Source organism: Aulonocara stuartgranti, assembly GCF_965226115.1.
Source record: "Aulonocara stuartgranti genome assembly, chromosome: 18".
Taxonomy (NCBI): domain Eukaryota; kingdom Metazoa; phylum Chordata; class Actinopteri; order Cichliformes; family Cichlidae; genus Aulonocara; species Aulonocara stuartgranti.
In genome coordinates, this window is record NC_138954.1 from 29929276 (window position 1) to 29954554 (window position 25279).

At 42.2% G+C, this 25279-nt stretch overlaps 3 protein-coding genes across 4 annotated transcripts in view; all 3 read left to right on the forward strand.

Moving 5' to 3' along the window:
- The first annotated feature begins 2444 nt into the window (after positions 1–2444).
- On the forward strand, positions 2445–7015 carry selenop2 (selenoprotein P2). 2 transcript variants are annotated; one of them, XM_082514809.1, is made up of 5 exons: positions 2445–2529; positions 3139–3397; positions 4099–4311; positions 4630–4738; positions 5797–7015. In XM_082514809.1, exons 2-5 carry the CDS (start codon positions 3171–3173, stop codon positions 6073–6075), a joined length of 828 nt encoding a protein of 275 aa, XP_082370935.1. In that variant the 5' UTR covers positions 2445–2529; positions 3139–3170; the 3' UTR covers positions 6076–7015. The 2 variants fall into 2 exon arrangements, with proteins under 2 accessions (XP_082370935.1, XP_082370936.1); XM_082514810.1 differs by having other exon boundaries at positions 3143–3397.
- A 111-nt stretch (positions 7016–7126) lies between these two features.
- On the forward strand, positions 7127–14719 carry elovl8a (ELOVL fatty acid elongase 8a). Its single transcript, XM_082512646.1, has 8 exons — positions 7127–7205; positions 10303–10369; positions 10479–10654; positions 11425–11505; positions 12191–12247; positions 12337–12451; positions 12569–12696; positions 14429–14719. The coding sequence occupies exons 1-8, from the start codon at positions 7200–7202 to the stop codon at positions 14594–14596; spliced, it is 798 nt and encodes a 265-aa protein (XP_082368772.1). The 5' UTR covers positions 7127–7199; the 3' UTR covers positions 14597–14719.
- Positions 12624–25279, forward strand: part of LOC309693446 (gastrotropin-like) — a 28891-nt gene continuing 16235 nt past the window's right edge. Inside the window, exon 1 of the mRNA XM_082512648.1 lies at positions 12624–12696. The gene's annotated coding sequence lies outside the window, so the exon portion shown is untranslated. The remainder of the gene's footprint in view (positions 12697–25279) is intronic.

The window sequence follows — 25279 nt, forward strand, 5'->3', positions numbered from 1 at the left end:
TTGTGATGTTGAGACTCCAATACATTTGGGTCCATTTGGAGGCAGTCCTCTCTCATTATTCGGTCCACTTTGTGCAAAGTACCAGTACCACTGGCAGTAAAACAAACCCAGAGGATGATGCTACCATCACCATACTTCACCACTGGTACAATGTTCTTAAGTTGAAAGTCTCTCCTTTACTCCTCCAAACATACCTCTTGTCACTGAGGCCAACAGGCTCAGCCTTTGTCTTGTCTTACCATAAAACCTTTCTGCAGAAAGCCTCCATTTCTCATTCATGAGTGAGGCTCAAGTTGCTGATTTTGAAGCAGAGGCTTCTTTCTTGGTTGGCATCCACTCCCATGGCAATGTAAAAATCTCTCCTCTGTGCACAGTGACCCCGGTGTTCCAGCAGTTCCCAGTTCATAGCAAATGCGAACATTAGTGGTTCTTAACCAGTTTCCTCTCATTTGAGGGGGACAGTTTAGGTCTACTATCAGACCTTAACAAAGCAGTCGACCAACTTCTACTTTTGATAGTTGTTTGCGAGGTTATTATAGTTCACTTAAACTAGATGTGGAAACACACTTAACAATTTTATTAACTGAAACAGAAATAAAAACTTGCAAAAAAAGATTAAAGTAACATGATTTTGTGAATTTGGAAAACTAGCTAAAATATAAATAAAAAAAACAGGAAAATACTTAGTTTTGGTACGTTACTGGTAAAACTCGACTATTGAGGTATTGGATGGAGGTCTGTGGGTTTTTTTGTGATACTCATTTTCCTAAATCTTGCCTCTGATATATACCCTTTATACAATAATAACAAAAAAGACTACAAAAACTAATAAAAACTCAATTAAATTAAAAGCGAAAAGTTAAAATAAAAATAAAACCTAATTTATAAAATACATAACTATAATACCTGAGTTCCTGAGACCTTCTGGCCAATACAGTAAACATTACCTTTGTACACCGGCAAAGAGAAACTCCCAGTTGTGCTCAATTATGATCCCCAACAAGAAGTCGAAAGACATTGTAGAACCTTGAGCAATACTTATTAAAAGATTTAAATGAATGCATGTATCTATTTGAGCCTGTATGTATAATTTTGATCCTGTGTGGATCAGAGAAAATCCAATAAATTTAAACTTGTGCACCGGAATCTTTTTTTTCTAAAAGTCATTAAGGTAATGCTGTAACTGTAAGATCATCCGTATAACAGTTCAAAGAAGTCGTTAAAAGCCCCAAATGACTATGACATTCATGCTCATGAGTGGATGGAAACTTCTGACTGCAGCTATACACGTTCTCCATGTCAGGCAGCTCACAGTAACAGTTAACATTGGATGCTAGAATAAAAATGAAAGCATATTAATTTACTAGTGATAAAACTTAAACCCAAGTCTCATTAAATCCCACTGTTGTAACTTAATCTCAGGTCATGTGTGTTACTTTTCCCCACATAAAACAAACAGCTACCCAGGTTGGACTTTGAGCAAATCGGTAACATAAAAGCCAATATATTTATTTACATTGCAACTGGCTTGTTAACCTTCAATGGCAAGAAAACTTTAAGTCAGTGTAAACAGATGATCTTGTATTTTTCTACATTTTTGAAGATTAACCATCAACTTTGCAAAGTTCACACAAAGCATGGTCTTCGTGCTCATCCCTATTTATTGATCAAACAGCTCTTTTTAGTAAATTTTTTCAAGTTGAGTCTTTCATGTTGATTATCACTGATTTTTGGCCTTTGAGCTCTTTCTTAAATGGTGCCCTGTGTTTGTTTGTCATGGTGGCATTCACCTTTGCACACTCTAAAGCTTGGCTCGCATAGGTAGGTAACTATGATTGAGCAGCTGAAAAACTGCATGTTTACTGTGTTCACCAGCTTTTTATAGTGTAATGTGGAGTTAACATCTGATATTTAACACCACACACAAAGTACAACAGAGGTGGGTGGTAATGTTTTCGGTTTTAAAGAGTAAGAGTGGGCTCAGTAAAAACCTTTGGATACCCTTGTAGCACCAAGGGTAGATTTCATTCTCAAGGAAAGTCTGCACTAAATCTCACTCATCGTAACTAAATCTAAATTATCCAAATATTATTTTTACATTTTTTCTCAAAACCACATGATCTTCACATAGTGCTACAGCCTAGATGAGTCCGTGCTATAGCCTAGAAGTCGAATTACCAAAAATGTGCAGGGAATCGAGGAACCATGAATATCATGTTTCATATCGGTCCACTCAATAGTTATAACCACCTAATCAATAACTGCTTGTTCAGTCAACAAGGTAACCAGAATTTTGTGGTAGTCCATTAAATTAATAAAGAGTGTGATTTTACTCAAATTTACTTGCATTCAAATAAAGTCCTTGTTTAGTTTCTCTCTCTCACACATACACTCTCTCTCTCTCCCCCCTCTCCTTCTGTCTCTGTCTCTGTTTGATTTGGGGGAAGTGCTAGTCAGCCTCAAAGGCTTTAAAAACAACAGGGGTTTACTGTCTGCATGTGTGGGTCGCAGAACAGAGAAAGAGAAAAGGTAAGATCATCTTTTTGGGCTTAAAGTGTTTGTTTTTAAGGCTTTAAGTCTTTTGTTCTGAAGGTCAAACATATTAACTATTGTAGGGGTGTATTTTGTGGAATTCCAACTAATGCAGTTTAACCACAGAGATCTGTTCCTGTCTTGTACACTTTAATACTTGTTATACATCTAAACATTTAAATTAGGAGAGGAAAAGAAATGGCGACCCGAAAAGGCTTTAATTATCTAACAAAAGTGATCCAGATCACGTTGAAACAGAGAGACAGTACACTCTGAGTCTGTCTCTGTCTGTCTTTGCTTTGATGCTTGCATGTTCTCCATGTGCCCCAAAATACCTCTGTGCCCGCTGTTTACCCCGGCTCTTTTTGCAGATTATCTTCCCATGTAAAGACAGACACAATGATTTGCTCTTTTAATTATTTTTGGATCAGACTGAGCGCTACTGATTGAACCCCAGACTGCCTAGTCTGCATGTGCTATCTCCTTTTCCCTGACTTTGTGCCACAAAGCCTTGGAAAAGATTTTTTCTCTTCACTTCTTCACATCAGGTGCAAAAAAATTGTTGTTTTTGTTTTTTCAATTATTGCACAATGTCTTTCTTGTCAGGTAGATACAGTCCAGGCTGCCAGGGAGAGACAATGGGCTCTCTCTTGATGTTGTGGCTGTTCGCAGCATTGCCAGGCCTGCTGTGGGCCTCACACAGCACTCTGATTGTGGAGGGGGACAATGATGCCTCCAGGATCTGCAAACCTGCCCCCCAGTGGGACATTAAGGGATATGCACCCATGCGAGACCTGTTGGGAAACGTGGCTGTGGTGGCGCTGCTGAAGGCTGCCTGACAGTTCTGCCTCAGGCAGGCATCCAAGTAAGAAAGTTGTAATAGTTAAAACTCCTATTTTTAAGTTTTATTTTGAAGAGTAAACCCATTAACCAGTTGTATGTATTTTTTTACTGGCTTCTTAATAATACAATTTTCTCTATAGTCTTGTTATTTTCTGAAACACTATTTCCCGATAGTCCTCAAATTTGTATTTTAGTTTAAAAAAAGTCATTTTAAATAGACTTCTAGATAGCATGTTGTTAAAGGAAAAACAGAAAAGGAATCCACACCATCTTTATACAGACCTTAAATCTCTCATGTGTTTACTGAAATTGCTCGGATACAACATTACAGTATACCAATATTAACAATATAAGAAGAATTATGTATTATTAGACCATATAATCCAAGCTGATTTTTTTGTCTTATTTTGAAGAGTAAAATTAAGAAAAATGTAAAACAAACATGATCTTTGTACAAAAGGTGTTCTTGTGGAGAGACAGTTGCTCAGAATTCCTCTTATAAGCCTCTGAACATGATTCTGCTGCACAATTAGTGTAGTAAAGATTTATCATCCTTTTATTTTTTTTCTCTTAAAACTTGAAGACAGACAAGCCCTCCGTGTTCCTTGAGTCGAGGCTTTGACGTCCTGTGATTCTAGAAAAACCTTTTCCAACTGTCCAGATTAACAGCGATGTGAGATTATACCCAGCTCTCTATCTTCTCTTCCATCTGTTCATCCGTAGAATTGGAGGCCTGCGTGATAGGCTGAATCGCAGCAACATGACTGAGGTGTCTTTCATAATAGTAAATGAGCGTGACGCTCATTCCAGAGCAATGTATTGGGAGCTGAAGAGAAGTGCTCCCACCGGGGTCCCCGTGTTTCAGCAGCAACCTCTTCAAAATGACGTGTGGGAGGCTCTGGACGGAGACAAAGATGACTTCCTGGTTTATGACAGGTGAGATGAACCTGCCCTCATGACATTTACCTCATATTTTTGATTTTATTTAGGGCAAAACACTTTAAATGTTTGAACTTTGCTTTAAATCATGCATGTGAACGGTTACATAGATAGCAGGACTTAAAACAGGGTAATGTAGATAATGGTATGATGTGTACATGAAGGAGTAGAGGAGAGAACATGTATAAAACCCCATGCAGACGGAAAAAGTTGTTCTTCCTTTAGTTCCACACACATTTCATATTTATATGCATCATGTGGACGTTATGAATTTGAGTTTCAATTCTCCCTCTCTTTCTGCTTCATTTTCTCCAGGTGTGGTCTCCTCACCTTTCATATAGTGATGCCTTACAGTTTTCTGCATCACCCATTCGTAGAGGCTGCAATCAGAGCAACTTATCAGAAAAATATCTGTAACTGCACTGTGAGTGATCAGTGGAAAAATGTGTGCGAAATGAATGAAGTCCAATGTTATAGTTCACAGAACTAATCAACAGACCCGGGCGTACCCCGTCATTTATCCTATGACATCTGGGATGAATGGATGCATGGAAGGATAGATGGATGAAGGAATGGAAGGATGGATGGATGGAAAGATGGGTAGATGGTTGGATGAATGGATGGATGAATGAATTCATGGAACGATAGATAGATGTATGAATGAAAGTATGGATGGATGGATGGATGGATGGATGGATGGATGGATGGATGAATGCATGGATGGATGGATGGATGGATGGATGGATGGATGGTTTAATGAATGAATGGATGGATGGATGGTTTAATGAATGAATGGATGGATGGATGGATGGATGGATGAACTGAAGGATGAATGGATGGATGGTTGGACGGATGGATGGATCGTTGGATGAATGGAGGAATGAATGAATGAATGAATGAATGGAAGGATAGATAGATGGATCAATGGATGGATAGATGGATGACTGGATGGGTGGATGACTAGATGGATGGATGAATGGATGGAAGGATGAATGAATGGATGGAGGGATGGATAAACTACACAATATTTTTATGTTCTGTAATGTTTCCTTTTCATAGTGAGGAACTGGCAAGGAATTGTTGGTCAGCTTCACATTAACTTGACTGGGATTTATTGGTAGATTGGCCTCTTGTAGTTAGTTGAGTTGTCTTGAGTTGGCCCTAAATATTGGGAATAAAACTGGTTTGATTGAAAAAAAAAAACAGGAAAAAGTAGAAATTGGGTTTTAAGAACAGCAGAGCATTTCACAGAAATGAGGCTGACTAAAAACAAGGTAGAGATTATTAATCAGAAACATTAGCTAATGTTAATGATAGCTAATAGCAAGTTGATAACATTTTACTACATCAGTGTTGTGCCATTACTTCAATATGCTGCCGCCAAGTGGCCGAAATAAATGTGACAATTGTGAGTGTGATGCAGCTTTAACTCAAGAATAATGAGTTAAAGCGTGTGTGTGACTGTGTATTCCTCTTTTCCAGCATAATTCTACTTCATCTGTCGGTGGTAACAACATCAGAAAGAATAGCACAGCTCAGCTTGTTGACGAAGGTTCAGAAGTGGCAGACACAGCTTCTGGAGGGACTCACCACCACCACCACCACGACCATCATCATGATGACCCCCCCTCTCATCAACACCACCACGATCAACATTCCAGTCACCAGAATCAGTCGCTACATCAGCAGGATCAGGGTGATTCTACTTCTCATCACCACCACCACCATTCCCCCCATCAGCAGCACCAACATGATCATTAATCTGGCAGCAGCACTGATAACTAACATTTGTAATTTGCTTTAGTGTAGTTTGATTAGAATCTGAATGTTTTTTGTGCATTTTTATTTTATTGTATTGTCTAATTAAGCAGTGATTATACTGTGGTTTGTCTCCTGGCATTTCCACACTCCACATCTCTGTGTGGATAAAGTAACCATTCTCCACCATCTCCTCACATTAATGAAGTCCGCAGTGTAAAAGCTGCTTGCAGAAAACTGTGGATGGATGTGTGTGGTGAGATGGGATGGATCAAGAGTTACTGTCACCCACACAGAGCCAGGGGAGGGTGTGCAATGCTGCTGAGCAAACCTCTGTCAGATTACTGTTTAAAGGGGATATTACTACCATTAATAGCATGATTCATGATGAATATTTGTAGTGATTTGTGTGTGCTAATTGTTCTTTGCTGCAACTTTTCATTTAAGGAATACAGGAGGTTATTTAAAACTGAGTATACTAATCATATGTAATTATTAGACACTGTGTTGCATGTAGAAGACATTCATAGTATTCGCTTCTGTTTGACCCACCTTATCCACTACAGGCTTAGCCCACACTGTTATTCACTGCATGTTTGCTGTGTGACTCATGTTTCTTCTTATGAATTCAGAGTGTGGAAAGAAACTATAAATTGTTTTGTTTAAAAAAGCAGATATAGAGACCAAGTGATTTTTATTAAAAATTAACATTAAAATTGACTCTTCTGTCTTACGTCTATGGTATGTGTCCTTTTTAACTTTAGTAATTACAAAAACCTGGCAGTAGCAAGGCAGTGTTAAATGGATTCAATTAATTTAGTTTAACTTCTTCTTTTCCCTTAAACCAATGGTCTGTTGCTAGTTATGTAGACACAGAGTGATTTATTATTTTATCTATTAAGTGAAAATTCAAGCTGTATATTGAATTTATTTGACATTTTGTATCATATGATTTTGAATTTTCTTCAGTCACACTTGCAGTAGCATTTTCAGATAGGATTTAGCTGGCAGTTACACACCGTAGTACACACACTGATTGACTCAGTCCTGCTTAGGACTTGACTGAGATGCCGCATGCTCTGACAGGACAGAGCTGAAGAGAGAAATCACAGCTATAGACCATCACAATGAAGGTAAAGTTAATGTTATTTTGAATGTGAATGTTATTTTCAGCTGTGTTTACTGTAGATTCTCCTCACATTGTTGGAGGCTGCTGTGGTTAAAAGCTGTTATCTTAATGATAACTGCTGCATAAATGAAGATGCATAGGCTCATGCTGTTATTTTGAAATACTGTATATTTCTGGTCTTGAAAGTATCTTCTTGTAACTTTCCCTTCAGTACTACTCTACACGTTAAACCTTAGCACATAGGAGTTCTGTTCAGCTCTGTTAGGGATTGTTTTCCGTAAATCCTTATGAGGACACAGGTAAGGCTTAACTGCTTAGCCTAGCTTTGGCCACACAGCCTGCTGCTTCTAAATAGTGCTTTAACTTACATGAAGTAGCAGAGTGCATTTAATATTAACAGACTGTTAAAGAACAAATTTATCTCCTCACCGCTGCATATTATTGGTTATTGATGAACAGTGTTGGTCAAGTTACTTGAAAAAAGTAATCAGTAACTAATTACTGATTACTTCCCCAAAAAAGTAATCCTGTTACTTTACTGATTACTTATTTTCAAAAGTACTTACTTAGTTACTTAGTTACTTTTTAAAAGCAGGATTTACAACCTGAAGAGGTGATAAAGCGATAGATCTTTCAGTCCAATTCTACTTTTTCTGCATAATCCATCATACAAAATGTAATCAAATGGAAAAGTCTCTTTTTTTAACTTGTTTTATCAGTTCTAATCTTTTAACTTTATGCATCAAGCAAAAATTTAATTATATGCAACATTCTCTGGCTTGAAGAAATTAGTTTAACATTTAAACCTATTTTCTGCACATTCCAGCACATAAAATAAAATATTTTTTGTGTTTACACTCAGTCTTTCAAATAGATGCAAGTAAAACACAGCAGAAAATAAATAAAATCAAAGACTAGCGGTCCTTTTGCTCTATTTTCACCTGTAAAGCAGGAGTAGGGTAGGCGGAGGTTTACCCTGGTGCAGGTGTGCTACAGCGGTCAGTGGAAGAATCCGCGAGTTTCTCTGTGAATTTCCCATTACGTCGTTGCGCACTCGGTGCTTGTTTAGGGGTTTTTTTCGCTGTAAAAATAAGTTTTCTTCCCACGCACAACGGACACTAATCGTTTTGTCACTTTTTATGGAATCAAACTCAAAGTAAGGTCAGTACTTCCACGCTTTAAACGCTGCATGCTCATACTCTCTCCCGTACTCCATATATCATCCATTGTTGATCTTCACACAGCTGTTGTCACAAACGTTGCACTCACTTATGTCACTGTCATGAGACATTCTCGCAAAAAATCACGGTTTTAGTAACGCAGTAACGCAGCGTTCCTACGGGAAAGTAACGGTAATCTAATTAAGGTTCAAGGTTCAAGGTTCTTTATTATTTGTCACATGCATAGTTATACAAGTATAACACACAGTGAAATGTAGCCTGACACGCTCCTCGACATGTGCAAAAATTGAGGGGGGGGGGGGGGGGGGGGGGTGTAGAGGAAGAACATTATATATATATATATATATATATATATATATATATATATATATATATATACACACACACATATAGTATATACACTGGGTGAATGTGCAGTAGTAGCAGCAGCAGGTGAATTCTGTACATTAATATGAATAGATATCTGACTATTTTACAGGATAGACAATATAAACATATTTAAAATTAAAGGAATTGAAATGTACATGGTGCCTTGCTCCTGTGTTGATGGTGATGCTGTTGGAGAAGCACCTGCCCACCCATTACCGTTTTTGCAATAGTAATCCCTTACTCCCCACTCCCATGAGAGTGCCATGCAAAGTCATCAGCTAAGGCTAGCAAGCTTGGCTAACAAGCTGCATCCATCAGCAGTATAGGTGCAACACAAAGACATGAAAACTGGAGCACCAACTTGCTGTAGCCACATTATTTAGCTTAGAATTCCAGTAAAAATACTATTAAAGGCACCAACACTACATACATGCTCAAATTCAATACCAGTATAGTTGCCAGGCTGGATACCTGTTATTTTAATGAGTGACATTTTAACATGGTAGTCTAATGGGACTGATACTCTTTGGAAGTCATTAGAAGAACTGCACTTTCGGACTCTTCGGCATTGGCTTCATTGATGGTGGATGAAGCATGTGTTAGCCTGGAAAAAGAAGGGTTGTTAATTTATTTCCATTCTTTGATCCCATGGCAAAGTCCAGTAGGAGGTTTATACAGATTTCCCCCTTCTTGTATTTTTTTTCCCTTTTTTATATATATAATAGTGAAACTAATGAATCAACTCTTCTGAGACATAGCAGTTCAGAGTAGTAGTGATCCAGTTTATCTGTAAAAAGACTGTATATTTCTTAAGTTCTACCCAAGCCTGAGGCAAACATGCGCAACACCACAAGAGGAGTCTGATGGTGAAGTAAAGAGAAACACACCTGCTGTGCACGCAACTTTCATCTTCAGACACTAGATGGCAGCACTGTAATACACACCAGGACACGTGTCACCCTGTCATCCACATCAGTCAGCCAGTCATCAAGAGGATTATTAGTCAAGAGGATCCATTATCAAAAGAGATACGTTTGGATTAGTGCACATAATCCTTAAATTGTAATCCAGATTATCTCCTGGTAGTTTAATCAATTTTGCAGCGAGGTGTTGTTTGTTGCAAAGTACTTTTTGAGAAGAGTACTATTTATGAGCGTGCAAAGTGCTGGGAACAGTTAGTTGTACTGATATAAAAAAGTTTATATGAGTACATTTTGTGGTTTGTACCAAAAAACCGGCAAATGACTTTATGTGTAGTCATCATCTTATGATGAGGGTTTTGAAACCAGACCTCGTCCAGTCCAATACAACAAAATGAAACTTTAATGCAGTGACAAATCATGTTTGGCCTTTGCAGAATGAACAAAATATTAGAAAAATCAATAATGTAGAACATTATAAATGCCATATAAGCAGGTGTGATCATTATACCAAAAAAGGTGTTTGATGTTTTCTGTTTTTTTGTGAGAGACTTATATTATTTCATTTTAAAACGTTAGTGTTTGCTTCAGCTTTGCAAATCAAAGTTTCTCTCGTTTTTTTCTGTTTCAGGATTTTCAAGCGCTCACTGTGTGGCAGAAAGTCCAGTTATTTTACCATGGGATTTTGGAAAAAGGAGGCATGTAAATTAATTTACCCATTTTTTTTCTCAGAGATTAGCAGTTTATTTTTTTCTAAAGGTCTTTCTGCTTTTCTCTCACCTTCTTGTCATTTAGACAAAAGGACAGACAACTGGCTTCTGGTCTATTCTCCTGTGCCAATTAGCTGTGTCTTCCTGTGTTACTTGATCATTATATGGGTGGGGTCAAAGCTAATGGCAAGGAGGCAGCCAGTCAACCTCAGACCTGTCTTGATAGTTTACAACTTTGCCATGGTCTGCCTGTCTGCCTACATGTTCTATGAGGTAAATACCATACTGCTTGAAGGAACTATCGGAAAAGACAACGGGGAGCGGGAATTCAGAGCAGCTAAAAGGAAGTCAGTATAGGATAATACAACTTCCAATGACACTAAAACCACCTGCTTAATGTTGTTTAGATGTTACTCATGGGACCAAAAGAGCTCTGATGTTTTGGGGGATGGACATAGAACCACTGGGGGTGTCCTTCAATCCCTGCTGTATCTCTTCTGGGTCCAGTTATACATAAATGCCAACAGAACCTTCCACTCTTCTGAGATAATCACTGTAACTCACTTCACTTCCCAGTGGTTTCAGTTTGTAGCAGTTTGTAGCTGGTGGATTCTAGTACTTGCATGTCAACTCTCTTAAAACAGTTATTGGCATATAAAACACACAGAGCAAATAGATCATAAAAAAAAATAAACCGTCCAAATGGCTGTCAAAGTTTGTGAATCTGTAAAATCCTAATGTGAGCTATAAAATAGTTTAATATAGGTAATTTTGGACAGAAACACCGCCTAAAGCAATCCACATCTGTCGGAGTGTAAACAGACATGTTACCATCGGCTCTGTTTGGGAGTCTGTGCTGCGCATCAGTGGCTACATTTTCACCGTGTACAGCATGATTTAAAGATCAAATAGTCCCGCATGGTTCATGTGTCCTATTCCTTCACGGAATATTTGGTAAAGGATTTTTACCTATTTAATGAAACGTCATTTTGCTAAATGAAAGAAAAAACAAGCAGTGATGAGAGCATCTTTTCTCTTTACAGTTTACAACCTCTTCCTGGTTGGCAGGATACAGTCTGCTGTGCCAGCCAGTGGACTACAGTGACAGCCCATTGGCCATGAGGGTAAATGTTTTTCACTAAATTAATTTTGACATGTACACTACTGTGAAAAAACTGTCGAGCCATTTCTTTGGATTTTGTTTCTGAGCAGCCAGACTGTTTTGCAGAGCAATAGCTCTCCAGGCTTTCTGAAGTTTATCTTTGAACATTGGCTGCTTTTTCACTTATTTTCAGTCCAGTCCTTGTACCTGACCATTTTCAAAAGAAAATTTGTTTTTTTAACCCACTTAACGCCAACTGATGAGACAGTGTTTTGTCTACACATAATAGACAATTTAGCAAAGAGCCAATTTTAAATTGGATCCTTTGTTACTGACATCATGTCATAATAGAAGAGGTGGCAGGCCTAAAAAGCTGTCTACATCAGATAAACAGCATTTGACAGTCCTGTCTTTGAGAAGTAGGAAACATTATAAGAAAGTATCCTGAGAGAGTTGAGGCTGTGTTTAAGAATAAAGGTGTTCATAAAGTTGGACTTTGCAGCTCATTGGAATTGTACAGAATTGTTTCCATTTATGTTTGCATATTTCAGTAAATCTCTAAATTTCCAATTTTCATAGAGAACTGTAAAGAATGCTCATGGCTCAATATATTTTACAGAACTGTGTATATATATATATATATATTTAAAATTGTTTGAACTGCAGTGCACGAAGGTTAATAATGTACTTTTTATAATTTTGGACAGATGGCCAGAGTGTGCTGGTGGTTCTACTTCTCCAAAGTTATAGAGCTCTGTGACACTGTGAGTTTCAAGCAAGCTTATACGAGCATGTGTTTTCATGGCTGCAAGATGCTTCTGCCTAACTGTCTTTGTGTGATTCTGTGATTCAGATATTTTTTATCCTAAGGAAGAAGAACAGTCAACTGACCTTCCTCCATGTCTACCACCACGCCACAATGATCTTCAACTGGTGGGCTGGGGTTAAATATGTGGCTGGTGGACAGTGTGAGTACAACCCACTAGTCCAGTTTTACAAAATGTTGTGAATAAGAGTCTTTGAGCAGCAAACAGAAATATTCAAGAAGATAATATATGGTTCTCATTCAGAGTGTCTGTCTACAGCTTTCCTGATAGGTCTGATTAACTCCCTCGTCCATATAGTGATGTACATGTATTACGGCCTGGCAGCTGTGGGACCAAGCATGACCAAATACTTGTGGTGGAAACGTTACCTCACCACCCTACAGCTGGTCTGTATGCATCTCATTCACATTCATTTTACAGTGATCATCCTCTAACTTATAAATGATCTCCTCTTAATTTTTAGCTCCCTTTTATGTTTTTGGATAGTTCATTATGATTCATTAAGCCGTCAGTCTGTATTTCTATCTGTAGCATAAAGGCAGTCACCTTCCTGATTCTGCTATTTGTACTTTAGAAGCTTGTACAATAACAACAACTACTAAGCCATCAAAGTTGATAATCCTGAAAAAGCCAGAACTGGCTTTATGGGGAAAAAATATAAAAAGTGGTGGATGTTTGTCAGTTAGAAATATTTTCTTTGTTCTCTCACACTTAAATAAGACCAAAAAGTCCTTATTCTGATAGGCTTAGTCATCACCAACGACGACTTAGATCTCAGAGGCTTAATAATTTGGTTTTGATGAGCTTAACGTGTAGGCTTCCTGATTGGTTTGTCATTGTTCTGACTGACTGCTGGCAAAACGAGACAGATTAGCAGCACTGATGCTCCTCAGCTAACTACTGGACCATCTGTTTTCTACTTATAGTCTAATGAAAAGACAATGCATCCTGTATTTTTTTCTTTCCCTTATGGCTTCAGCTTATATAGGTCAGTATGGTGCCTGACTGCCATTCTGTGACATGAATTGCACTGACCTTCAAAACGACCCCCAAGCCATCATTAACACTTGTCTTTACAATTTAGTTAACTGAAGCTGAGGTAGTTCACTCGTGACTAGCTTTATGAATCCAATGGACACCTTCACATGGTGACTTATTTTCTTTTTTTAATGAGTACTTTTGCCCGTGTTACTCTCTGCTGACAACCCTACTCTGTTTTTATAAAAGAGAAAGAAAAAAACAGTCATATTGCATAGTATCTAAATGATATGTATATGGTTACACAAGAAATATCAACATATGTTACTGAGAAACGACCAAAAAATCACCACATACTGCAAGATAACTAATCTTTACTATTTTTGTTTCCATGTGAGCATCACTGGGTGTAAGATTAATAATGACATTATCAATATTACATATAATTTCATTCCTTTTTACGAGTAACTAAAGAATAACTTTGGAGTCATTTCCATAGACTGTATGTAAAAGATGGGCTTAAGTAAGCATTCTTTTTAATGGCCAGCAGAGGGCAAACTTCTCTGGTTTCTGTAAAGGTCAGTGGGAAAATAACTCTTGCTTGTCTTTTCTGGGACAGTTTATGGTCTTAACCACTGATTTCCAGTCACACTGAAGACAACTCAATTTTAACTCAGGTTTTTTTTTATATAAAATATAATATTATATATAAAATTGTAACTTATGGTCCAGTGAGAGAGTAAGCTTGCCCATGTGTCTGGCATGTCACTACCCTATAAGCAAGTAGTGCCCCTCTGTTTCACTCCTTTCTTGTCGTTTGAAAACAGAAAGGTAAAAGAGCCCCTTCAAGACAACCATTCACTAATTCATTATTCATTATTCACTAATAACTTGGTAACATCAACATGGCTTTGTCCATTTTCTATATACAAGACTGTGGATATTTCTCCAACCACTCTACACCAAATATACAGAGGAACTTGCTGAAAGTGTTCAAGCCTTATAGCTCATATAGCAAGTATGAAAATTGCCTAACTGTTATCCCCTACTGCTTTCATCTCTTACGTGACCATCCTCTTGTAATTTTCTTGTACTCAGTGCCCTGGAAGTCTACCATCATGCTATTGTTTCTCTTTACAGCTCCAGTTTTTCATAGTGACTATCCATACCAGCTACAATCTGTTTGCTGACTGTGACTTCCCTGACTATATGAACATCACTGTTTTGGCATATTCTCTCAGCCTCATCATTCTCTTCAGTAACTTCTACTACAGAAGCTACCTCGTCAAAAAGAACAAGAAAACTTAACTCAAACTCAAAACTGTTATGAGAGAGGGAAAAAAGTAAATAAAAAGAAACAAAAATCCATCTCTGTTTGTTTGCTATCCTGATCATTTAATTTTAGCGACTGTTTGGATGGTAATTCTTATTATGTATGAAAAACGGGATATAAACTTACAATATAATGTAACACCAGACAGGTGAAGCATATTTACCCCCATAAAGAGATGTTTGCTTCACAACAGTGCTGGTTACATTCATGTGCAGTGAATAGTCCTATTTTTTCATCTAGCAAGATCCCAAACACACTTAATACACGTTAACTGTGTTTCCTCCCCCAGCTGCTATTAGAAAAATACTTTTAATCTCCATTCGAGGTTTTACACCCACTGGATGGCAGTCCATACAGTTGTTGTCCATACAGAATGGCACTCCATGCTCTCTATATATTTATTCTACTTGTGTTTGCCTCCAAAGTTCCCAGCACATAATCCTCTCTTACCGATGGGGAGACACCACACCCACCACCTACTTATCCACCCCATCTGTCATGATGTAAAAATATAACTGGGCAGACAAGCGAGAGAGTTCCATTCTCCAACCTTTGCAGACAGTAATGAAAGGACCATTAAAGGAAGAAATAGATTAGCCAAATATGCAATACCTTATAATAAATTCTCAGACTAGCATATCAGTTTTGACTCTCCTATGTTTAAACTCAATAGAGATGACAATGAACATGAAAAAGTTGCTAAATCAACATTACAAAGGCAACATCTTAGCTTGTTATTAGTGATATAGAATCTCACATTTTTTGTGTTTTTCAAAGGAATATAACAGAAAAGAAGCAGAAGGGAAACAATTGCTTGCTACAAAGGAGAGTTTTAAAATGCAAAGCGGATCCCCGATCAATATTAAAAATTAGAAATTATTATAGCCACAAAATTGCATTAGGCAGCAATTGATCACAGGCTTTTTAAAAATGATCTAGCCGCAGCTCTAAACACTTTAATGAAAGAACAAATGATGCTTTTAGTTGCACCATCGTTTCTCCACATGCCTCTGTTATCAGCTTTACATTTTCACAATTAAACGCCTATTTATGTCCAAGTATGGTGCAGTTTCAGTACATATATTACCATCTGATGATGGTATTGTAACCCAACCAGTGCAGGGGCCTCCCTACACCCCGGACTCTGCGTTGTGTTAAATTGTGTTGGATTGGGGTGCACCGCAGAGAGACCAGTCGGACACAGGTGTTCAATTTGTGGCTCGGACCGCGCCGTTTATTCGGAAGCAGGGGCAAACACCACTCCAATTCTGCTGCTGGCCCTTCGCAAATCACAGCAAACACTCCATGACTATCAACATTGCAAAATACAACAACACATATACGCAGAATACACATTAAGTAACAATAACCGTGCCTTCTACAACATTCCACGGTCTCCGCGATGAATACAACACAAAACTGATGCAGTTCGCCACTGGCAGTGCTTACCTTCGCAAATCACAGCAAACACTGACCCAAGATGGCGCCCGCGCGAACAAGAAATCTAAAGTACGGTGTCCTGCAGAGGACGAATGGCCAAAATTGCTAACATTTACACCATATATGCAGCTCAACAGCGACACCTTGTGACTTATTCCAGTCACTACCTTACATCCGCCTCTCCTTTAAGTGATGGCGTCCCAGTCATCAAACAAAACAAAATAAAACAGAACAGTCTCACTATGTACACAAGAATAATGGTGGTGGAAGATGTGCAGTGTAATGTGAAAATGTCTATGTGTGTATCCTATGTGTTTCCTGCAGCCCTTCTTGCTTTGGCCCTCTGCCACAGCTTCCATCCCCTTTCTATCTTCTCCTGATCCTCCCCTGGTTCGTTAACTCTCAACCCATAAGTCAGTCTCTTTGGGGGATGCCGACTCCTCGGCAAGTTCCTCCTTGGTTCTCTTGGTCTGGGAGGTGAGTGGGTGACCCTGGCAGTCTCATTCCCCCTCCAATCTTCACTCTCTTGTGCTGCCCCTGGGTCCCTTTCCTCCGGTCCTGTGGGGGCAAGTGATCCATTTGCTGCTTCAGGTGAAATTCCCTCCACACCTCCTTCCAGGCTATCAGTCTCCCCGTCCTCGATCATGTCCGACTCTTCATCCTGTCTGATTACTTCACCAGCCTGCTCTCCACTGTCCTCAATCCCTCCTCCATGAACCTCCTCCACGTCAAGCTCCATTTCCTCTCTTGCCTCCTCTCCCACCTGCTCCACGGGAAGAAACATACACTGCGTGAGTAGGTTGTGGTGGACCACTCTCTCTGTATCACCATTTTCCGATCGCACCACATACACCGGCATGTCTGGCTGTTTCTTCACCACAATGTATGGACGTGACTCCCACTTGTCTCCTAGTTTGCTTCGCCCCTCCACATGACACACTTTAACCAGGACTCTGTCACCCGGGCTGAAGCTTTGACTCTTTGCTTGTCGGTCATAGTATCTTTTCTGGTGACCCTTAGCCTGGCGAGAGGCCTGATTAGCCTGTGCGTAAGCCTGTGACAAGCAGTCATGCAGGGTCTGGACATAATCGCTATATCCCCCCGACCCATTAGTGGTTGACAGCCCAAAGACCAAGTCGACAGGGAGCCGTGGATGCCTGCCAAACATCAGGTAGTATGGTGTGTACCCTGTCGAATCATGGCGGGTGCAGTTGTAGGCGTGTGTCATTGCATCCACATATTCGTGCCACCGGGGTTTCAGGTGAGGTTCTAGCGTCCCCAGCATGTTCATGAGGGTGCGGTTAAACCGTTCAGTTGTCCCGTTGCCCTGTGGGTGATAGGGCGTGGTGTGGGTCTTAGTGATGCCGGTGCATTTACACAGCTCCTTCACCACAGCACTTTCAAAATTGCGCCCTTGGTCTGCATGCAGTTTTGCTGGGAAGCCAAACCGACAGAAAAAGTTTCTATACAGCACCCTAGCCACTGTGCTGGCTTTTTGGTCTTTAGTGGGGTATGCTTGCGCATAGCGTGAGAAATGGTCAGTGACCACGAGGACATTTTCGATACCACCTTTTGATTTCTCAAGAGTCAAAAAATCCACACAAACTAGCTCCAAGGGGGCACTGCTGTGGATACTGACCAGGGGGGCCCTGACCCCTGCGGTTGGAGTTTTCCTAAGGCAGCACCTCTCACATTGTTCGCACCAAGCCTTGATTTCCTGGAACATCCGTGGCCAATAAAACCTCTCCCTTATCATGTGCAATGTCCTCTCAAAACCAAGGTGGCCTGAGTCATCGTGGAGAGCAGTCTTCACTGATATACGCAAATCCTCTGGTAGCACCAATTGCTCAACTACTCCCCTTTGGCTGTCTTGGACGCAGCGGTACAGGATGCCATCCCTTACCGCTAACCTTCTCCACTCCTTTAAGAGAAGGCGCACGTGTCCTTCGGCACTCATTCGCTCACTGCGGCTCGGCTTCTGGTTCATACTCTTATAGTGCAAGACAGGGCCAATAACGAGGTCTTTTTTCTGCCCTGCACGGATCTCCTGTTTGGTCATGGTGGGCAGGGATTCCATCCCCACATCCCTGTAAGGCTCAGTGGATGTAGGTGGCCCGAGTTCCAGTTCCTCCCCTGTAGGCGTGCCATGGCCAGTGAGGCTTTGAGTATCCTGGGTAGCCTGTGTCGCACCATGCCCCTGTTCGTCGACACCCACCCACTGAGGGCATGTCTGTAGGATGTGCATGACCTCCTGGTTAGACATGCGAGAGAGGGCGTCAGCGTTCGTGTTGCTCTGTCCCCTCCGATACTGGACATCGAAATCGAAAGCAGCCAGCCTAGACACCCACCGCTGGCCTGCGGCATCCAGCTTCGCTGATGACATAACATACTTGAGAGGGTTGTTGTCTGTCTGGACAGAGAATCTACGCCCATAGAGGTGGTCGTAGAATTTGTCGGTGACCGCCCATTTAAGAGCAAGGAACTCGAGTTTGTGTGCAGGATACCTTGTCTCTGCTGGGCTCAAACCTCTACTGGCGAAGGCTATGACCCTCTCAGCTCCACCTTGGATCTGAGCTAGAACGGCGCCCAGACCCTCCCCTGAGGCGTCCGTCTGCAGAACGAAGGGCAAGCTATAGTCAGGATATCCCAGCACTGGAGCGCTTGTCAGCCTTTCTTTTAGGGTCTTAAATGCCTTCTCGCATTCATCTGTCCACAAAAAGGGTGGGTCGGTAGCCAGACTTTTCTTTCCCCCTCTCCTTTTCTTTCTGGGGTCACCAGCAGTTAGGCAGTACAGGGGAGCAGCTAGGGTAGAGTACCCACTTACATACCGCCTATAGTATCCAGCGAATCCCAGGAATTGCAACACTTCTTTGCGATTTGTGGGCCTCACCCAGTTTTTCACCTTGCTGATCTTCTCTGGGTCTGTCCGGATCCCCTCAGCAGACACTAAGTGACCCAAATACTGAACCTCCTTTCTCACTAGGTGGCATTTAGAAGGCTTTAACTTCAAGCCATGCTCCCGAAGCCGATCGAACACCAGCTGCAGTCTTTCCAGATGCTCATCAAAGGTTTTGGAGAATATGATGAGATCATCAAGATAGATTAGGAGGTGGGTGAAGTTCAAGTCGCCAAAGCAGCAGGTCATGAGTCTCTGAAAGGTGGAGGGAGCATTCTGCAGTCCAAAGGGCATACGATTTGCTTCAAACAGCCCCATAGGGGTGCTGAATGCCGTCTTGTGTTTGTCATGCTCCGCCACCTCCACCTGCCAATAACCAGAGGTGAGGTCAAGGGTGGAGAAGTATCTTGCCTGCCCTAGAGCCTCCAGGGCTTCTTCTATTCTGGGGAGAGGGAAAGCATCTCTCGTGCTACAGGAGTTCAGTTTCCTGTAGTCAATACACAGCCTTAGTGATCCATCTTTCTTGGTTACGATCACGACAGGTGAAGCATATGGACTTTTGCTGGGCCTGATAACTCCTGTTGCCTCCATTTCTGTCAGTAACCTTCTCACGTCCTGCCACTGTGATGGGGGGATCTTACGGTAAGGCAGTCGAAATGGCTTAGGGTCGACCAGAGGGATTTCATGTTGCACAGTCTTTGTATGGCCATAATCCAGGGGGTGCTGTGAGAACACACCCATGTTCCTTTCCACAAGCTCTTTAAGAAGGGAACGCTGGTGCTCGTTTTCAACATCTGCTCCACTTAAATCCACTTCCTGGCTTGCCACAACGTGGTCCATACCCAGGCATGCTTCTCTGCCTCCGCTAATGTGATGACTGCCCCGCACCCTGTCTGAAAAGTCCACAATACTTTCCACCAGAGATGCTTTGGCCAGATGCGTGTGAGGCTTGATAGTGATAGCATGCTGGGAGAGGTTCATCACTCTTACCGGGGCACATCCTTTCTTTACATCAGCAAGAACTCTGGCGACCAGGATGTCTTGGCTGAGCCGCAGGGAGGGGTGGCCTTCAATTAGGGCTGTATAAGTCTTTCTTTGTGGTCCAGCTTTTATTTTGCACATTAAATCCATCTCTTTCCCTGCTTGAATGTGCACCTTGCGACCAGTATAAACAACAGGGCCCACTGTGTCATCCATATCACACTGGTCAGTGCTCTCAATCTCTAGCAGGGAGGCGTGCCACTCCGGATGAGTCTCCTTGACCTGGAGGAGGAACTGCTGGCCGTAGGTTGCCTGGAGGTGACTTCTGGAGGCACGGAGGACATTAGTTCCCACAAGCAGAGGAACAGAGGAGCGGTACTCTGTGTTAGTGACAACAAAAGCAGGCACACCCTTAAACTCTCTCCCCAACAATTTTAGGTTGATGCGTAGCACACCATGGTAGGTGACACTCTGGCCCCCTGCACCTTCTATGGGTATCTTAGAAGGCTGCAGTTTTTGTTTATGGAGGGTGGGGTGGCTGCGCCAGTACTGGTGCGTAATACTGGTTATCTGGGAGCCAGAGTCGATGAGTGCCCTGCACTTCATTCCGTTGACTTCCACCTCCCCCTCGTTCCTGGGACCAACTAGGGGAGTGCTCTCCCCTCCGTCACCTTTGTTCACCTGCAGTGTGGGGACTTGCTGCTCGCCCATGGTTGCCCCGGCGACCATGGGCTTTATCTGTTTAAAGGCTGAGCTGAGTAAGTGTTTCCCTCCATGGGGGTCACAGGCTGAGGATCGTGTGCCCATGTCTGTTCAGGCCCCGGGAGCACTGCTCTGCAAACCCGGGCTATGTGTCCTTGCTTCCCACACCGGTAGCATGTGACCACTGACATTGGGGTTGTAGCCCCAGGGGGTGTTCGGACTCTCAGTGGAGTGGCAGAGGATGGAGCATAAATTCTCGATTCAAGGTGGGTCAACTTGGCCATCTGCTCCTCCTGGCTCAGTGCTAATTTCTTGACCATCTCTGCTAGCTCTGACCACTCTGAGGGATGTTTAGCCTTTTCTGCCTTCACATTCACACTACACTCTGATGCCACTTGTACCTGGGCATAAGTTTTCTTTGATTTGTTTTGAGGCTGGAATCTCTTTGTTTCTTTTGCTAGATTTCGGAGCTCAGCCTGCAGCTCACGGAAACTCAAAAGCCGGGGCTTCATTGGCGAGATCCTCGCATACACATCCTCATCATTAATCCCCCGTATGAACTGCCGGGTGAGTTTACTGTCACGGTCAGGAAAAGGCTTGCCTCCTCTTTGGTTTTCTTCCACAGCTCGCAGTGTTGCCTCCAGTGCTATAGCATATGAACAGGCAGACTCCCCAGACCTCTGAACACGCTCATAGAAGTCCGCTAGTAGATCTGAGGAGCTCTGTGTGTCGCCGTACTCTGCTCTCAGTTCTTCGAATGCCCTTTCAGGTGTTTGGTCATGGAGAGGTAGATTCAGGACCAGCTTTCGGGCTTCACCAGTTAGGTGACGCACCACCGTGGAAAAGCGGAGGTGAATGGGGAGCTCTATTGCCTCAAGAAGATACTGCATGTCACGAATCCAGTCCTCTACAAGCACCTTGCTGTCAGCACTGCCAGTGAAGACTTGGACATTTTTCACTTGATGAGTCTGTATAAAACCACCGTAGGCAGCTAATGGGGGGTTAGCGTTGGCTGCAGCCCGGCCCGGAGCGCTTAAAGATGTATGCACCTGCTGGGGGGGTATGCCAGGGTGTCCACTAACTTGGGGGTCTAAAGCAGAGGTTGGTACGTGCATTGAGGCATGGGTGCCGGGTGGGGCTATAGAACCTCCATGGGTCATATTCACGATAGGGGGCATGACAGTGTTGGGGCTTATAGCAGATGAGTGGAGGGGGGCTCGAGAGTCGTGGACAGCAGCTAGTGGCATGTGGGGCAAACGGGGCGTCAGCCCATGCTTTGAACTTTCAAGGGTCTGCTCGGCTGCAGAGGGATTATTCATTATGCCCACTCCCTGCACTGTTAGGGGGCTTGGCATGGCGGCTTGGGGGGCAGGTGTGGAATACAGATGGCTGGTGTATGCTTGGGGGCTGAATGGAACGGTCATCGTTGGGTAAGGAGTGTTAAGTGATTGGTTCAGGGTGGGATGCTGGGTACTGTGCACCGCTGGGTAGTTGGGATATGAGGCAACGTGGGGTGCCGGTGTAGCAGTGGGCCCATGGACACTGGCCTGAGGGGAAAAAGCAGGGGGCATAGTTATCTGTATATCTGGCCGAAACACTGGAGGGGCTGTAGTTAGAGGGCTGTGGTTGGACTGGCTTGTCTGGTTGGTTGGCACTGACCTTGGGCGAATTTCAGATAGGTGTGAGGGCACCTGCATTTGGCCTCCATAGGGTGGCAGTGGTGGGGCATGAGCTGGAGCCACGCCAAGATCAGTCTGGGGTGAAAGCATGGTTGGTGGTGGGGTCTGTTGTGTGCCCAGCCCAGAGTCGGTGAGGTCCCTGATTGGGGTGTGATACTGTAACCGCTGGCCAGTGAAGCTGGGGAACTGGGTGACCAGCTTCGACTTCACTGATGACTGTTGGTCCACTGTACTGGCGCTAGCTGTAGCCCCTTCATTCAAAAGGTGAGGCTGTGCCCTCTTTGGAGTGTCTGCAACGTCTCTCAACATTTTCACTGTCCTGTATCTCTAATTTAGCTGCACCAGAAAATGTGTGTGGGCTACTTGTAGTATGCTTAACTGTGAGTAAGTACAATATATTTCTAGTAAAATAGAACACAACACAGATGTATGACAACTATCATTCTATAACGCAGAAAAAAAAGAATTCACAAAAAAACAGCATTAAACTCAGAGCGTAGTTAAACAACTATCTTCAGCACAGAGGTTGTGAATGACACAAATCAGCAGCAATTACTTAACCGTATTCAATGATTATCATTATAGACAGGGAACATCATTTAGCATTCTTTCTACAATTCAAGTCTCTGAGTCTTTTTTTTTTTTTTTCAGGGACAGAAACCCTCAAATGAAACCACCCCAAGATTTCACTTTCAAAGGATATGCCTGGGGAGATGAAAGTCCCAGTAATACAGCTGCACAGGCAGTTATATACTTAGTTCAGCACCCCATCAGATGGCGACACCTCTTACTATGGCTGCGTAGCTGGGGGGTGTCGGCATTGCTTTCTCTTCGGTCTCGAAGTGCCACAAATCCGGGGTCACGGCACCAAAGATGTAACCCAACCAGTGCAGGGGCCTCCCTACACCCCGGACTCTGCGTTGTGTTAAATTGTGTTGGATTGGGGTGCACCGCAGAGAGACCAGTCGGACACAGGTGTTCAATTTGTGGCTCGGACCGCGCCGTTTATTCGGAAGCAGGGGCAAACACCACTCCAATTCTGCTGCTGGCCCTTCGCAAATCACAGCAAACACTCCATGACTATCAACATTGCAAAATACAACAACACATATACGCAGAATACACATTAAGTAACAATAACCGTGCCTTCTACAACATTCCACGGTCTCCGCGATGAATACAACACAAAACTGATGCAGTTCGCCACTGGCAGTGCTTACCTTCGCAAATCACAGCAAACACTGACCCAAGATGGCGCCCGCGCGAACAAGAAATCTAAAGTACGGTGTCCTGCAGAGGACGAATGGCCAAAATTGCTAACATTTACACCATATATGCAGCTCAACAGCGACACCTTGTGACTTATTCCAGTCACTACCTTACAGTATCATTCCTACAAAAACTACCAAAAACTAAGGTGGTGATGCAGACTGTTGATCATACTCTTAACTGTACACCAGCAGCATGAATTCAAACTTTTCACTTGGCCCACTGAAACGTTGCTGCAGCATTATGGTAAGTGCTGCAGATAACCCCTTGATCCTTCAAAGAACAACAGGCTTTTCCATCTGATTAAACATGCATGCACACATTTCTAGAAGGATGGGGAGAGGTGGCTCCTTGGCAAGGTCCTGCACCTGTTACATTAATTGTGAATGCATGATTAGATTGCCAAAAGTATTAGTGTAAAGTGCATTAATGTGGAGCATTTTGCTGAAGTTCTTATGGTGTATTTCTACGGTTCCTCTGAGAGGCCAAACGGACTGCAACTTAAGAAAACACCAGCAATAAGAAAAACGCTGCCAGAGCACACAAAACACAACGGAAATAGGAAAAATGACAACGGAAATAGGAAAAAACAGATTCCCAAGAGCACAAGGGAAGTGTTTCTGGGGAGACAATAACCCAACGGATCAGTTGCAGGAACCAAAATATGCTAAGAATTGCGCTGGGAGACACTTAAAAGAAGTGGAGGATCTATCGGTTTTGTGAGGAAAGAAAAGATGGGAGGTAAGTGTGTTAGCCTAACTATTAGCCTAAAAATCCGTCATCAGTATTATATGAATCATGATAAAACACACCTAGGTCGTGTCCAAATTCATGGGCTGCATCCTCCTGAGGACCCAGCCTTCGCGGTCTACGTGGGTTCCTCAGAAGGTCGGGTAGACCGGAAGTAAACGGCTGTGAAATTGGACAGTCTAGCCTTCAGATTTGCGTCAGCGCTGTCTCGGTGGGGTTTAATAAACTCGGCTGTCTGCTCCTTGCTATCTAAAATATAACAGGACACTGGCGTAAATTCTCGACCCTCTCACACTTCTGTTTAATCAGTTTTCTGTTTGACGTTTATTCAGCTGTGTGAAAATCCCGGAGGAACCCACCCGATGGATTAATTAAATTCTATTTAATCTAATAATCTAATTATTTTAATCTCAGCCAAACTGATTTACTCACGAACAAATAAAACACTGAAAAAGCCAAACAATAACATTTTTAGGTTTGCAGCATTTTGCTTATTACTGGTGTTTTCTTAAGTTGCAGTCCGTTTGGCCTCTCAGGGCCACTGTATATTTCACTGGAACTGTCAAAAACCTGTGCTTATGTTCAAAGCAGAGCCCAATAAGTCAAGTTCAAATGTCAATAAGTTTACATGAAATTAAAACACTACATAATCGTTTCAGAAATCCTAAATAATCACAGTGGCGATCATTGTGTGCTTCAAAGGTAGGAGCTTTTAAAATGCAGAAGTCTTATGGGGCATTGTTTGTGTGATGCACGTGCAATGCATTTGTTCCTACACTGATTGACCGAAGCTGAAAAGAAGACTACAGACAGAAAGCACACATTCAAATTGGGTGGTATTAAAGACACTGGAAAAAAACAAAAACAAAACATAATTCTCACAATGGCACCAGTACCACCAGTGGTGAAAGTAAGTATGCTGCAAAGGGTAAATAACATTG